Below are 16,623 nucleotides of genomic sequence, written 5' to 3' on the forward strand. Positions count from 1 at the left end.
CATACCTGACAGAGTGATATATTTGAAACATAAATCAAAATGTGTAAGTAGGAGTTTAGAGTTTTTCACTGCACTGAAAGTAATAACCAAACTCATTAAGGAAACAGAATAAATGATCTGGCCTCAAACTATGTGACCTTATTTCTCATCACTCTCTCTTACACCCATTATGCTGCACTGGCGTGTGCGTGTGTATACATGTGCATGTGTTTTCCTTAACCACAAGCTACTTTCCACCTTAGGAACTTTGCTATCTTCCCTCTCTGTGGAACACTTTCACACCACATCTTTCTAATGGTTCCTTCCCTCTCCTTTTACAAATAAATCTCTCATCTTTATTTAATCTTTTAAAGAAGTCCTTACAAAATAAATACACAAATATATGACTTTATATGAATGCATATATGGAATATAATGTGTTTTGCTTGCCTCCCTATTTTCCCTTGAACCAACATAAACCTCTTAACCCACATTTTCAACTTAGTATTTTTCATTCCACACTTTTGTATAAGACCATATAATCATATACACATTTAGATGTATACACATACAAGGGATCTTGTCAGCATTCTACAAAACTGGGACTTGTCAGTTTTATTTTGTTTTACTCATTTAACTACACCTCGTGGATATGTCTCTAAGTCAAATGGTATAGTTCTAAGGTACTCTTTTGAATAATTTCATAATTTTTTCATATAAATGTTACTACTCCTTTGCTAGGTGCAAAATAAAAATCTCGTTTCTGTAATATGATTTTCCTAACTAGTAGTGACTAAACATCTTTTTTATATTGGTTGTCATTTGAGATTTGCTTGTTCTAAGCTGCCCATCTTTTGATCATTTTCTTATTTTATAAATTGTTTATTACTTGTCTGAGAGCTCCTTGTACAGGTATATTAACCATGTTTTATACTTTTCCAAATTTCTCAATTATATATTACCTTTGTTTACATATCATCTATCATTTAAAAGTTTTAAATTTTTACAAACTGATTGTATTACTGTTCTTCAAAATCTTGGCAGTTACTATACCACTGTAAGAATATAGTGAATATAAGAATACCACTATTAAAACATACTATTTTAAAACAATGAAATCAAAATCATTTATATTTTGAGATGCACCCAGATGTACTTGCTGCATTAAAAATTTGAATTCAGCAAAGGTGCAGTTAGAAAATGTTTTACCATACTCCTAGTAACTGAAGAAAATGACAATCAGCAAAGGAAAGCATTTATTGCAAGAATAATTCTACTCTAGTCAAAGACTAGAGTAGAAATAAAACTACTCTAGTCAAAGACTTTCAAAATAAGTGAGATATGAACAAGACATGAGACAGGCAATACTGCTTCAGAATACCAATAAGCATGCCTGAAGAAAACTCTCTAAAACAAAACTTAGGTTCACTAACAGTAAAATTAGGACAAACCCTGTTGTCCTTTCCAAAAATACTTATAAAAAATATTTCTCTGAAGTTATCAATTAGAAGGAGTTGAAGATGAAGGATGGAGTTAGTGGAGGAGACCTAGCTTATAACAACCTCCTCTCCTCCATTCCTCCAGCTTACTCAAACTAGAGTAAGATCAAAGAGTTTTTTCAGCAACTAGAAAGATTTGCACAAAATACACTTACGTTTCAACAGTGAAGCCAAAGACGTAACAGTGAAAACTACAATCTTAATATTTTACTTTCAAGCTTTATAAGTTAAATCTTTTTATTTTGTCTATAAGTGTTTAAGTCTATTTTAAACACTCTGGTTTATTGTTAATAATTTATGACAATAGTAATATAAAATTAACTTTGTATTCTTATAAATTTGTCATCCTTTTATATTTTGAAATAATATCAAACATAGAGAAGTTTCAAAAAGTAGTACAAGGGAGGAGATATGGGGATACATGTATATGTATAGCTGATTAACTTTGCTATAAAGCAGTAACTAACATACCATTGTAAAGCAAACTCTAACGAAGGTGTTTAAAAAAAAAAGTAGTACAAAACTTTCATATATCCTTCCACCAAATTACCTGTTAACATTTTACCACATTTGCATTCTCTAAACACACATAACTTTTTCTCTGAACCGTCTGGACTAAGCTGCAGGTTATAAGGTCCCTTTGCCCCTAAATACTGTATTAAAAACAAGGACAAATATAATTTTCAAAATAAAAAACCAACATGGATATAGCACTATTATCTAATCTATAAACCTTCTTCAAATTTCTCAATTTTCCCACTAATTTCCTTCATAGGGGAAAAAAAGTTTTGCTTTTTTTCTCCCTCTAGCACAGAATCCAATCCAGGATCAGATGCTGCATTTAACTGCATCCTGTTTACTTTGAAACACTTTCTCAGTCTTTATTTTTCAGGACCTTGGCACTTTTGCAGAATACAGGTCATTTATATTGTGGTATGTATCTCAATTTGGCTTTGTCTGTTGTTTCTTTCTGATTATATTCAGATTGTACATTTTGGACAGGAATAGTTTAGAAGCAATGTGTCCTCAATACATCTCATGAAAATCCACATATCTATTTACCCCTAAATAGTATTGTTAGCTTGATTAAGGTAGTGTCTGCCAGTTTTTCCCCCCAGCAAAGCTACTATTTTCCGCCTATAATTAGTAAGTATATTGTGAAGATCTCTATGAAAATATTCTGTTTTCTCATCAAACTTTAACGAACTGATTTTTGCATCCACTGATGAATACTGCCTGAAAAATTATTACCATGATGTTTGTCAAATGGGAATTTTCTAATTCCATTTCATTTTCTATCTACATTTACTAACTGGCATTTTACTGCGAGAGTTTTCCTTTCCCTTCATTCATTCATTCATTTATGTCAGCAACAACTCATGGATTCTTATTTTATTCTATGGGTTATAATTCATTCGTATCTTTACTCATTCTGATGTTCAAATTGTCTTTCATTTCAGCAGTGAGAGATCCTCTATGTCAGCTTCCTGTGTCCATTTGACATGCTCCCAGTATTCTTTGAACTTCCTGGCACAGTCAAATGTTCCAGGCTCTTCCTGTTCTTTCCCTGCCCCAGCCCTAGAATCAGCCATTTCACCAGGAAGCTCTGATTCCTTTTGGTAGAGAACTGTATTTAGAAACTAAGATATGGAGGATAAGTTACTCGGGTGTCACTGTTTCTAGGCCCTCTCAACAGACAGAACCAGGAAATATGTACACACATACACAAACAAACACACTTCAATATCTGTTTCTATTTTTATCAAAATATATTAAAATCCATGATACTTCCAATTCTAATTCTACGTCATAGGGTTTACCACAGGCTTCTCCCTTTCCATAGCTCTAACTCCCTTCTCTGACAGTAAGAAACCCAGCTCCCATTATCCACAATACACTTACTTATTTGCTCAATCTTAGATTACACTTTAAGTAGTTTTAAAATTGCTAAGCCAAACTATGAAAAACAAACCTACCAACTAGAAACAAAAGACAGTTCTTTTATCGATACTCTGAAGGACTGGGTCAAGAGATAAATGCATACATAATTTTGGTAAGATATCGTCAAATACCGTCCCCTCAAATGGCTACACAAATCTGTATTCCCATCTGCAACGCACAGGACTGCCTACTTCTTCACAGCCTTACTATACTTTCATTAATAACAGTATTTAGGGCTATGAATTTTCTTTATGAATTTTCTTCTGATTCTTACATTAAATATATTCCATAAATATGGATGTGTACTATTTTCTTTTTTTTTAGAAATTATGTTATTTTAGTTACATATTTCCCTTTTTACCCAGAAGTTGTTAGACTGTCATCAAACTTTTCAAAAAAGAAATCCTTATGTAGAATTAGCTTTCAAAAAAACCATCAAACAAAATTAATTTCTAGTTTTATTACATGGTAATCGGCGTATGTTTGTAATATTCTCCTTTATTGAATTTACTGGTGTTTCTTTGGTTAGGTAATATATGATCAATTTTGGTGAATGCTCTATGTACCCTTATATACTCTATTTTCTAAATGTAGCGTTCAAGATATCACTTAAAGTCAATTTTATTGATTATGCTGTTTAGATCTGGTTTACCATCAATTATTTTTTGTCCATTTGATCTACTTCATACTAAGACTACTATGTTTAAGTATCTTATTACTAGTTTGTTTCCATTTATGTTTCTTTGTATCTCTTTCAGTTTCTGCTTGATAAAGGTAGTATTTAGTAGACCATTATTCCTAATTCTTACATCTTCAAGGTGAATTACAACTTTCAGCACTGAAAAGTATCTTTCTTTGCCCCATTTAATGCTTTTTTGTCTACAATCTTACATCGTCTAATATCAGGATTATAATCTGTCTTCTCATTGTTTTCATTTGTCTGGTATACCTTTTCCCATACCTTTATTTTCAGTCTTTCTGATTATTCCATTTTAGGTGTGTCTCTTTTTGCCTATATTTGGAGCTTGTGAACTAAACTGGAAATGTTTTTTCTTTTAATAAAGAATCAGTCCCATTCACATTTATTGATATGACTGATAATGCTTAGAGATTTCATTGTCATTTTAATACTTTAATAAATATTTAATGCTTATACATATTTTATATATTTCTTATTTTTTTCCTCTCTCTAAATGAGGTGTTCTCTTTGCTCCTTTATTTAAAAAAAATTTAACAAAGATTAGCATTTTTGTTCTAGTGGTTACCTGTGTAGTTACAGCTTTTAAAAATGCCCTTGGTCTCCTGTTTTCATGTTTAATCTTTCACTATTTGGTGTGTCAAATCTTAATGATATTCTTTAACTCCCACCTATTGCCTAAACAATAACCAGTGTGCTTATTCTACTTTCCTCTTTCCCTCTCCTTTCTTACCATGTCTCAGTTGAATTATTTCTATTTTATCACAATAAAGTAGCATATAATAAATAGTATATAATACATTATTCTTCCACCCTTGCCCCCACTGTTGCTTTAGGCTAAAATCTATAGTTAAGTATATTAAATGTTGATCATGTATTTTTTTGCTTATTTCCTCAGACATCTCTCAGCTGTATGAAGCTTATCCTCTACTAGATTGCACACTAACAGCTCATAAGTACAGAATTCCCTGAGCTCTAGTATGTTTAAAACTTGTTTCTATAATCTTTGTATTTGAATACAGCTTGACTGCAAATGAAATCTTTGCTTCAGACTTTTTTCCCTGCATTTTTTAAAAATGCTGCTCTACTGTTGCCTTGTGCTTTATTATCTCGATTTTGCAAAATTCGATGCCAGTCTAATTCTCTGCACTTATAAATTTGTGGTTGTTTTATACCTAGAAGCCTTAAGGATTTTTTTTTTACCTTAAAATCTAATAGTTTCAGTAGGATATGTATCAGAGTTGATCTCTGCAGGTCCACCTAATCCTTGGCATCTTACTTTCTCTCTTATTTATGAAAACTTTAATTATAGTTTAAATATTAGTTCTATGGTTTCGTTTTTCTTCTTCAGGGACTGCAATTATACATAAGTTCGGTCTTCTTTATACATAAGTTCAATCTTCTTTATCTATCTCCCTTTTCAACCACTTCTCTCAAACCCTTTGAAATTACTTATCTCATTTTCATTCATTTAGTTGTTTCCCTGCCTTCCTTCAATCAATATTAAGGTTTCATTTGAATCTATTATTCCTTGGCCACTTTGTAATTTAGTCTTTGTTTTGATATGACTTTAACATTTTTTTTTTCTGGAGTTCAATCACTTTCTGTTTCATCCATGCTTTAAAAAAAAAATCCACTTCCATTCTTAGTATTTCAAAATTCTGAATCATGATTTTTTTGTCTGTAACATTCCTAAATACTTGTTTAAGGAAATTTATTGCAGGTTGGAAAGTCATATAGCAGTTTTTTCCCACTTTTTCATTGTTGGGGGAACAATCTTATCACCCAAATAGTAGTAAATATCATTTTGTTTTCTTCTTTATAATAGTATATATAGGAGAATACTGCTTGCATCACTGAATTTCTATTGAAAGAACTAACAGTGGGGAGTGGTTTAAAATATTCTTAGTTCAAGAGCACCTCTCCTTCTAAAGGAGTTAAGTATGGTCCCTTTAATGGAAGGCTTTGGGGGTGGGGTACTGGCAGTGGGGAGAAGAGCTTTGTGTCCTTTGATAAGTATATATATATATATTTATATATATATTTGCATATTCTTTTGTCTTGAAGGATATATACATATATCCATCTGTATATATCCATATGTTCATTTCCATTCAACTAGCATTCTCCAAAGAGTACCTTTGCCTTCCTTTTTACCCTCTTCTCCCTCAAATAGTTACCTTTTCAAGACTATATATAATACTTCCTTGAGCACTACATACATTTAAGTCCATTCTTTACCTGTGGTCTCTTCTGACCTACAAATAGTATTTTTCAGAATTTCTGGACTTAGAGTAGAATTCCTCTTTTTGGTAGTGATTTCAAATCAATCTTAAGACAGCTACAAGGTTTCCTCTTCCTTCCCACATACTTTTTCCTGATGTATGCTTGCTCACCTCAAAGACTTATAGTAGAAGTTCAAGAAACAGCACACTGTGACTTGGTAATAATTTTCTACTTGGAGGTAATGTAAAATTTAGATATGCTTTGCCTTCTAGTTGTGCCAAGATTGTAGGTTTTATGTAATTTTATTTGTTCTTCTTGTTTTTCTATATCTATTTTTGGAGAAATTATGTTGGAAGAGTCAGGATTAATGCAGCCACCATTCCTTTAATTACTAAGAATTCCTCTTATAAATTTGAATCTTTGTTTTGCAACAGGCTTAAAATTTTTTTTACTTGAAACATTTAATTTCATTTTATTTTAAATATTATGAAATTTTAAAAATATCAGTATTAATAAAGCTATTTCAGTATCAGGCAAAAGAAACAAATTTTATTTTTATTTAAAATTTTTTTTAATGTTTATTTATTTGGCTGCATCAGGTCTTAGTTGCGGCACGCAGGCTCTCTAGTTGTAGCATGCACGCTCTAGAGTGTGCAGGCTTAGTTGCCCCGCAGCAGGTGGGATCTTAGTTCCCCGACCAGGGATCAAACCCGCGTGCCCTGCATTAGAAGGCGGATTCTTAACCACTGGACCACCAGGGAAGTCCCATAAATTTTATTTTTAAATTGTCGTTTTACTCCAGTACTGTAATAACTATAAAGAAAAAGAACAGGACTAAAGGGCTAGACTACAAAATTCAGTGCTCCTCTATAAACTGAGGCACATTTGGTTTTAACCTAACCAGCTTTCCTGATTTTGTGTAAAATCTGGGACTAATATAATTCTCTGAATTCAAGAAGGTTGAACTGTACCATCTCTAAAAGACCTTCTATGTTTTAAATCCCAAGTACCTGTAAAGATTTTCACATCATATATATTTAGACGTATTTTATTTCATTGTGGAATTTAAAAGTCCAGGAGAGACTTTGAGTTTCTGCTCCAGCACTTAACACTCATGGAAGTCGCCACTCTGTCCTAACAACAAGTAAAAAGCTGAACAAACTGAAAAATCAACAACTCTTCTTAGATCCCTCAGAGAGTTGAGGTGCCAGGGCAACTTCCACCTCCCAAAGTGGAGACAGACAGGCAGATACTACAAATCATAAATTACCATAGCCATGAGCAGAAACCTCCAGAGGAACCAGTACTGGGGTAGGAAAATCTTAACTGTAATTGATGAGTTGCTGGAGGATCACTGTGGACAAGTATAAAAGTTAAGAACTCTAGGGGGACCCAGTCTTGGGAGGGCATACCTACACTTTTGTGAGTTTTACTTCCAGGACCTCTATCTATCAGGTTCTCACAGTAAATTGAAATAATCAACTAAGATGGTATAAACCAGTCCAAATATATATACAAAGGATGACAAAGAATAAGATCCACATAAAATGGAGAGTCAAGATATATTATCAGAATAGATAAAAAACAAAATCCAGCCATATACTATTTACAAAAGATATACCTAAAGCATAAAGACATAGGTTGAAAGTAAATGTAGAGAACTAGACCTATCAAGAAAATACTAGCCAAAAGAAAGATGTAGCTATATTAATGTGAGACAGTAGATTTAAGACAGACATGCCTTACTGAGGACAGAAAAAGTCAATGTGTATTAAAAAATTCACCAAGAAGATATAACAATTCTAAATATGTATGAGCCTAATGAAATATTCCCCAAATATATAAAACAATATGTATTAAGCTAATAAAATATAGAGAGAAACTGACAAATCCATCATTGTGGTAAGTGCAATTACTGACAGGTCTCAATGAGCCAAAACCAAATACATTAAAAAAAAACACAAAGAATACAGATAATGTGAACACAAAATGAGACTAAATAGACTTATGTAGAATCCTGCATCCAACAATTAAAAGAATACACATTTATCTGAAGTCCACTTGGAACATTTACCAAAAACTGATCATGATTTAGGAAATTAAGCAAGCCTTAACACATTTTAAAGTGTTCACAATCTATTGGTAAAGGCAATATAAACTACTATAAAACACTGTAATAAGTCCTATCATTGAAGAGTTTATACCGTGTTTTGGTAAAGACTGAAAGATACTATCTGAAACATTAAGTACATACAGAATTAATATCTAGAATATATAAAGAACTTCTAAGAAAAAATCAACAATCCAGCAAAAAATGGGCAAATCACAAAAACAGGTAACATTTCACCTTCATTAGACCAAAAAATATATTTTAAAAAATGAAAAAATAAAGTGAGAGAGAAAGGAAGAAAGGAAGGAGAAAGGCAAAGTGTATAGGAAAAAGAAATTTGCATAAATTACTACAGTGCATCTGGTACAACCACTTTGGAGAGCAACCTGAAAACCACACAGTAAAGCTATGACAGACATACTCAACCCAGCAACTCCTCTAGATATTTATCACAGAGACATGTCCACAGATGTAGCTTTAGCATCATTTCTAACATAACATACGCAGCAAAATTTCTAGAAAACTGGAAACAACCTAATATTCTTTGATAGAAGTACTGATAAATGAATTGAGGCATATTCTTTCCTACAAACTAGTTGTACCAAATAAATTACATAGACAACTCTCCAAAACACTACATTTAGTGAAAAAGCATGTGCAGATAATAATGCTATTATGTAAAAGTTTTAAACCATGCTGAAACAATATTCAGTAATATGTGCTTAAATAATAAAGAAAATACAAATTAAATCCATGATGGGGGTTACTTTGGGGAAGCAAAGAGGAATGAGACTAGGAAATTATAGAGGACAGTAAATTTTTAATTTTTTTCTTTTACAAGGAAAGATATCTGCAGCAAATATGTCAGAACTGACATACACTACTTCTGGATAATAAAAGTAATAGTGTTTGAGGTATTGTTTGCTCTCTGTATTCTGCCTTAAAATAATTTTTTTAACTCTATTTCATTTTTTATTTAAAGTATAAGAGGATGTCTGTCTCTAAGTAAAATGGAGTGACTGATGGAAGACCAAAGAACCCACTGAGATCAACTACAAAAAGAGTGAAATACACCAAATACCTGTTCTAAGACATGAGAAAGCTGCTGAAGCAAAAAGGACTGAAGATGCCAAAACTTTAGAGGGATGAACGACTTCACTTCCACTTAGAAGCTTCTGATGAAACTGTGTGTTTGTCCTTCTTGGTCTAATTGTTTTTAAAATGTAAACTTTGTACTAAAGCATAACATTACGGAAAGCTCACAAATCCTGTGTGTGGCTCAGTGAATTTTTGAAGAGAAGAATATGGCCTTATATCTAGCATACGCTGGTGCACCACCCCAGAAACACTCTTTTGTCCTGTCTCCAAGTCATTATCACCTTGATCCAAGGAAGATCATTAACCTAACTTCTAGCATCATAGATTAATTATGCCTGTTGAGTTTTTTATGAAGAGTATGTGTTCTTTTCTGCTTTCTTGGTATCATTTTTGCAATAAATTGCACTGGGTCAACTGAAAATCCATCTGAAAAATAACAAATTTTGACCCCTACACCTCAAACCACACACAAAAACAAATTCCAAATGAATAGTAGATCTAAAACCCAAAAGCCTATTTACAAGAGAATAAATATATACATTGTGTTCTATTCACACAATGGAATATTATACATCAATGAAAATGTATAAAATACATCTCTATGCAACAATGATGAATTTCACAAACATAATGTTGCACAAAAGAACACATGATGTTCCAATGACTTTAAGTGTGTTATTTATCTTACTAGCTCAAAAACTCTAGTAATTCAAAACTCTATTTGCTATTACCTCCTTCAGTAACTGCTCCCTGAACTACCCCACCATCAGAGGTTGGTGGTTTCTTCCATAAACACTCCTATCACCTAAGCTTACTTCTATTTGCAATACACTTAAATGTATTTAATGAGTTCCCAGTGCCTAGCAGTCTCTCAGATAAAGTAGGTATTCAAATTTGGATGAAATAAATGACATCTCTTCTGCATGGGAACAATTTTTCCTCTTTAATGCAAGAATAATGAAACTTTTAACTCAGAATCCACAAATTCCAAAATCAGTAATATCAAGATACCCTTTTAGTTTATGACAAATTGTTCCTAATCTAACCTTAAAAATAAACTACCCAACTACCACCTTTATATATTTTTTGCATTTTTTTTGCCAAAATCATCTGATGAGAAATTCAGATACCCTTGTCCCATTTGGCAGCTTGGCAAGCAGCTGACTTAGCAGGTAAATTCAACACAGGAATAGGCTATTTCTAGTTGCTGAGATATAGTGGCAGGCTCCATTTTTTTAACCAGGTTCATTTCCTTAACTTAAAAAGTTCCCATTACACAGTCACTTACATATTCCTAGTTGTCCTTTCCCTCTAAACATGTGGAGTCCTTTCCACTAGTAGTTCTAGTCTATCTATGCTCAATTTAAACGTGACTCTGTATGGGATACCGAGAGCTGAAGGGATCTTAGGTGCTTTGCTAATCCTCTGCTTGTACGTTATTCCCCAATAAATCCTATTTTACATTTACGCTGCACATGATCATAAAACAGGTCCCCATGCCCCCTCTACATGTCACAATCCTCAGACTTGTGAAGGGAAATTTACTTGCAATCTTGCTAGAATCATTCCTTTGGAATGATGGTATGATTATTTACAGTCTTCCCTATTTTATCAACCTTCATAACGAATCATACTGTGTGAGCCTTAACACTTTAGCTAAGGAATCTTCATGAGCTGAAACAAGGGACCTCTTCAATTCGGTCTATCAGCAACCCTAATCACTTCCAATAACTTTTTTACCAGCTGCTCAGTTGAGTTCTGTCTCCAAATATATCTGTAATACTGGATGAACTACTACTCAGACTTTACAGAACACATCTTCAGTACTGTTCTATTCCTGGTAAGCTTCCAAAAACCAGCTGTTCTTGAAACTTCTGATATGCAACCTTTCTGGAGATAGCATCCCTCCCTTCTGCATATGCTTTCAATAGTAGTTCCTTTACAATAGTCTATGATATTATTTTTCCTTCTTTCCTTTAAACAAAGGGATTGGCAAACTTTTTCTTAAAGGGCCAGGGAGTAAAGATTTTAGGTCTATGGGCCATACAGTCTCTGGGGCAACTACTCAACTCTGTTATTTTAGTGTGAAAGCAGCCAAAGACAATATGTAAACAAATGTGCGTGGCAATGTCCTAATAATGCTTTATTTATTAAAAAAAAAAAAAATAGGCAGCCAGCCCATGTAACATAGTTTGCCACCCGCTGCTTTAAACTCTTACAACTTCTGGGCTTCATATACCAGTATCATTATAATTATCCTGAATTTGTAAGGGTTTACTGACATTGTAATGAAAATTAAGTTCAATATATTTTATCAATTAAAGCTGAGATATATACTTAGAAATATTTGTGATAATAAGAGTTGTTAAAAAATCCTCATTATTTGTTGGTGAATCAGAAAATCTAACTGACCAGAACACATTCACTGATAACCACAGTTAACTTAGGTATTACCTAATTATGACAACAGAGGTGGTAATTTAAAATAATCATCAATATATAGAAAACTAACAAACATAATCAAGTGTACAGAAGACTAAATATATTATGATAAACCTACACAATGGATGGTAGTAGTGGAATTGCAGTGATTTTACTTTTTCTATTTTGCTTATTTAGGTTTTCTATAATTAACAAAAATGATTTCTATAATAAGAAAAAAAGTTTCTTTAAAGCACATGATGAAAAGTCAAAAGCTTTTGATTGCTAAATGTTTTAATGTAGTCTGGAAATAAAAATACTTAGACTTCAAATTAATTTTTTAAAAAAATCAACCATTCTATCCTACACTCCTTTTTTAAAAAATTTACACCAATTAAATAGATAAATTAAAATTTTCATTTACCTGTCGGTTCCTTTCATCCATTATGCGTGTGATTTGTATTTTCTTCCGCCCCATTTTCAGTCACCTTTCCTTCCTTATATTCCAAATACTTAATTCAAAAATTAATTTCTTCAATACCCTAATGCATGGTACTCAGCTTCTATTATTTCAGCTTCTAGTTCAAGGGCTACAGCTGAAATTTTCTATAAGATCTAAAAGAAAACACAAATTAGAAAATTTAAGTTCTATAAGTTTGCAACTCATGAAAATGTTATACAAATTTCAAACCTGCCTTTATAGTGCACACAGACTGAATTATTAGTTGAAATTTTTCATTACATAAAATTAGTAAACAAGTTGAAGCCTTGTTAATTTTACCCTTAAAATATCTCTTGAAACTTTTCATGCCTCTAGTTCTGGCTAAAAGAGTGCAACTATATATAAAACCTTTGAGTTTTTCCTCAATGAATATAGTATCAGCAAAACAAGAGCAACACTTACTGAGATTTTTCTATGTGCCAGGCACTTTTCTAAGTACCTAATATGCCTTAACTCATTCAATCATAACTTCAGTCTTCTGAGTTATAATTATCATCTCCATTTTATAAATAGGGATATTAAGGCAGAGAGCTGTTAAGTAATGTGTCCAAGGTCACACAGCTAGTAAGAGGCAGAGCTTGGAATATGAACTCAGGGAGTCTGGCTCTAGAATTTCTACTCTCAAACATTATGGAATATCCTTAAAAGCTTTTGATAGCCTCCATGTCAAAGGATGAACTAATAATATGGGTAGCCCCAATCTGCCTTTACAAATTCTTCTTGCAAACTGCCCTAGCCACTAGCAAAATTACTATTTGTCAATCCACAAAGACATTATATACTTTCATAATAATATGCACCTAAATGAAACACTATTCCTTTAACCATTTAATTATCTCCTCCTTATCAGCCAAGATTCAGTTTGAATGTCAACACCCTGATGAAGCCAAGACCAATTCCCCTTGGTAGAATAAATCATAGCACCTTATTTTGTGGGTACATGTGTATAAATTCCAAGATCATTTCCCTTTGAGACTGAATCTTTCAAAACAACGATTTTTTATTCCATTTATCTCTACAGTAGAATGACTGGCAATGATATAACTTGTCATGCTCTGAATGATAGTTGTGTCAAAAACCCAGTGCTTTCAAAACTTACATAATAAAATATTTAGAGGGCTGGGGGATGAGAGACAAATGTTATAACACAATAACAATTTCTCAAGGGAATTTTTTGAAGTATTTTTAATATTGTACATGTAACTCTATAAAACTTCAACTGTACTATGCAAATCCAGTGTTTAATTAAATCTGGCTTTTGCTCAAAAGCAGTGAGTTTCCAATTCTTATCACAACCATCATTATCATCAGCACAGCATTTCTTACATATCTTCCCTTACTCATTGTTATTTCTTTACTTATACAAATATTAATTGATCATCTATTAACAACTGATAACCTATTCAGTGATCACCTACTTGCAAAACAGGTACTTCCAAACACTGAACTAGGTACATATGATAAAATGGTCAAGGAAAAAAGGCATAATTTCTGATCTCACAGTCCAGAGTCTAGTAGGGGAAAACAGACATTAGTCAAACCATCATATAAATGAGTTTGTACAAAAGTTCATTTATCAGACCTAAATTCATGGTCAGGGCAGGCTTCACTGAGAACTGCTTCATACTCAAACCTGAGTATGCAGATATACTTACTAGGCAGACAGAATAGCATGTACAAAAGCCCTATGACAAGAACGAGCAGGAAACATGAGAGGAACTGAAAGATGGCTAGTCACTGGTAGGAATCAATTAAACAAGGAGCTGTGCTGTAGAGAGTTTCTGTTTTCTCAACAGATTGCAATATAAACAATAGAAGCTGGCTTACTCCAAATCATGTTCTCTAATAGATCACAGCACATCCAATTCCCATTATGAAAACTTGCACTGTAGCAGGCCACGTAAATATTCACACATTTCACCACAGAGATAATATGTTAACTCCTATAAGGTATATGCACTTGTATAATCTGAAAAATTCTGAACATATCTGAGCATTTTGCTTTTGACAATGGTGGAGTAGGTTGCTTCAAACCAGTCTTTCCTTGAGAACCACTAAAAAGCAAAACAAAAAGTAATCTGTTTAAAACAACTGAAGAATTTTCAAGACAGTGAGAATTTGCAGGGCTGGGACCTAGAAGAAACAGGTGGGGCCAGACTTTAGACTCGTTTTCCCCTAGAATAATTCGTAGATTCTTAAAACACTAGCTGAGAGGCTGAGAAGCTAAGCAGAGCTTTCCACACTTCTTTGGGTGGGGACATGAAAATTCAATTCAGAGCCTGGCTAGGAGGAATAGCTCCAGTAAACACATTAGGAAGCTGGAGGGAATCTAAAGGACTATACCCTAGGTAAAAGGTAAACCAGAAATAGACCAGGCCACAAAAGGAAAGAAGTATAGCTTCAAATCGTCTCAATCTGACTATATTGAGGTAATCTGGGCTACCTAGTATCATTAGCCTAGCTGCATGCCAGTAAAATCCTCCCAAAAGGTTTTAGCAAAAGTAAATCTTATCAGCAAGAAGACTCCAAAATTCAAATTATCCTATCATTTTTCATATGAAATGTCTAAAATTTAAAAACCCATCAAGATCTGACTGAAAACTAAACTTTAAAATGGCACCAGAAATAGACCCATAATAGATTCAGATAACGGTGTTAGCAGAAAAGTTTTTTTTTTTAAAGATCCATACTTTTGACCAGATTTAATAGCTTTATTTATTTATTTATTTATTGGCTGTGCTGGGTCTTTGTTGCTGCACGTGGGCTTTCTCTAGTTGTGGCAAGCGGAGCCTACTCTTTGTGGTGCACGAGCTTTTCATTGTGGTGGCTTCTCTTGTAGAGCACAGGCTCTAGGCGCACGGGCTCAGTAGTTGTGGCTCACGGACTCTAGAGCTCAGGCTCAGTAGTTGTGGTACACAGGCTTATTTGCTCTGCAGCATGTGGGATCTTTCCAGACCAGGGCTCGAACCTGTGTCCCCTGCATTGGCAGGCAGATTCTTAACCACTGCAAAACCAGGAAATCCCAGAAAACAGTTTTAAAATAAGTTAATGTGTTAAAAGGATTTTTTAAAGTGAAGAATTTTAGCAAACAACACTAAAAACATGGAAAACAGAGAATTGAAAAATACAATTTTAAAAACAGAAATTGAGAAATTGATGGATGAGTTTAACAATAGGTTAGATACAGCTGACGAAAGAACCAATGACCCAGAAGATAAGAAAGAAGAAAATACACTACAGCCCAAAAAGACACAAGAATGGGAAATACAGAAAAGAGTGTGAAAATATTATGAAACATGAAGAAAAGATCCAAAATTCATGTAACTGGAGTCCCAGAAAGGAAGGAGAGAACATATGAGAAAGAAAAGATACTTAAAGATCTAATAGTTTAAAACTTTAAAAAACTGATCAATGACATCAAGCCACAGATTCAAGAAGATGTACAAACTCCCAAGCAAAACAAATACAAAGAAAACCACACTTAGGCAAATCAAAGTAAAGGGGGAGGTTGGAGGGACAGAAACAAAGAGACAGAAACAGCCACAAACAGACCTTAAAAGCAGCCAGAAAAATTAAAAAATATATTAACTTTAAGAGTAACAGTTAAGATATAGCTGGCTTCTTTGAATAAATAATGGAAGCCAAAAGACAACAAAATGATATCCTTAGAGTGCTCGGAACAGGGGAAATGCCAAAACAGAACTCTATCTGGCAAAAAAAAAAAACACCCTTCAGAAATGAAGGCAAAATAGAGACATTTTTAGCCAAACAGAATCAGAAAATTTGTCACCAGGGAACATTGAAGAGACTTCTTCAAGTAGAAGGAAAAGAAGGATTCCAGATACAGCTTGGATATGCACCAAAAAAATGAAATATAATGAACGGGTTAAATATGTAACTCTAAATGAATACTGACTAAATAAAATAATGACAGTATTTTGTGGAATTTAAAATATTACAATGCACAACAATACATGATTGGGAAGGGTAGTAAATGAAGTTAAAGTGTTCTAAAACACTTTCATTGATTACGAAATGGAAAAAGTTCTCATTTACTTTAGACTTCAAAACATGAAAGATGCATGTGGTAATCTCTGAGATAACCACTAGAAGGACAGTAAGAGTATATATAGTCGTTCCTTGGTATCTG

At 33.2% G+C, this 16,623-nt stretch overlaps 1 protein-coding gene across 9 annotated transcripts in view; it reads right to left on the minus strand.

The window, feature by feature from the left end:
• MEF2A (myocyte enhancer factor 2A) overlaps positions 1 to 16,623 on the minus strand; it is a 188,403-nt gene that overhangs the window by 86,650 nt on the left and 85,130 nt on the right. For all 9 annotated transcript variants that reach the window (XM_024114969.3, XM_024114971.3, XM_055088190.1 and 6 more), the window contains exon 3: positions 12,396 to 12,586. In XM_024114969.3, the coding sequence (XP_023970737.1) occupies positions 12,396 to 12,449 (54 nt within the window). In that variant the 5' untranslated portion in view covers positions 12,450 to 12,586. The remainder of the gene's footprint in view (positions 1 to 12,395; positions 12,587 to 16,623) is intronic.

This window comes from Physeter macrocephalus, chromosome 11 (genome assembly GCF_002837175.3).
Source record: "Physeter macrocephalus isolate SW-GA chromosome 11, ASM283717v5, whole genome shotgun sequence".
Lineage (NCBI taxonomy): Eukaryota > Metazoa > Chordata > Mammalia > Artiodactyla > Physeteridae > Physeter > Physeter macrocephalus.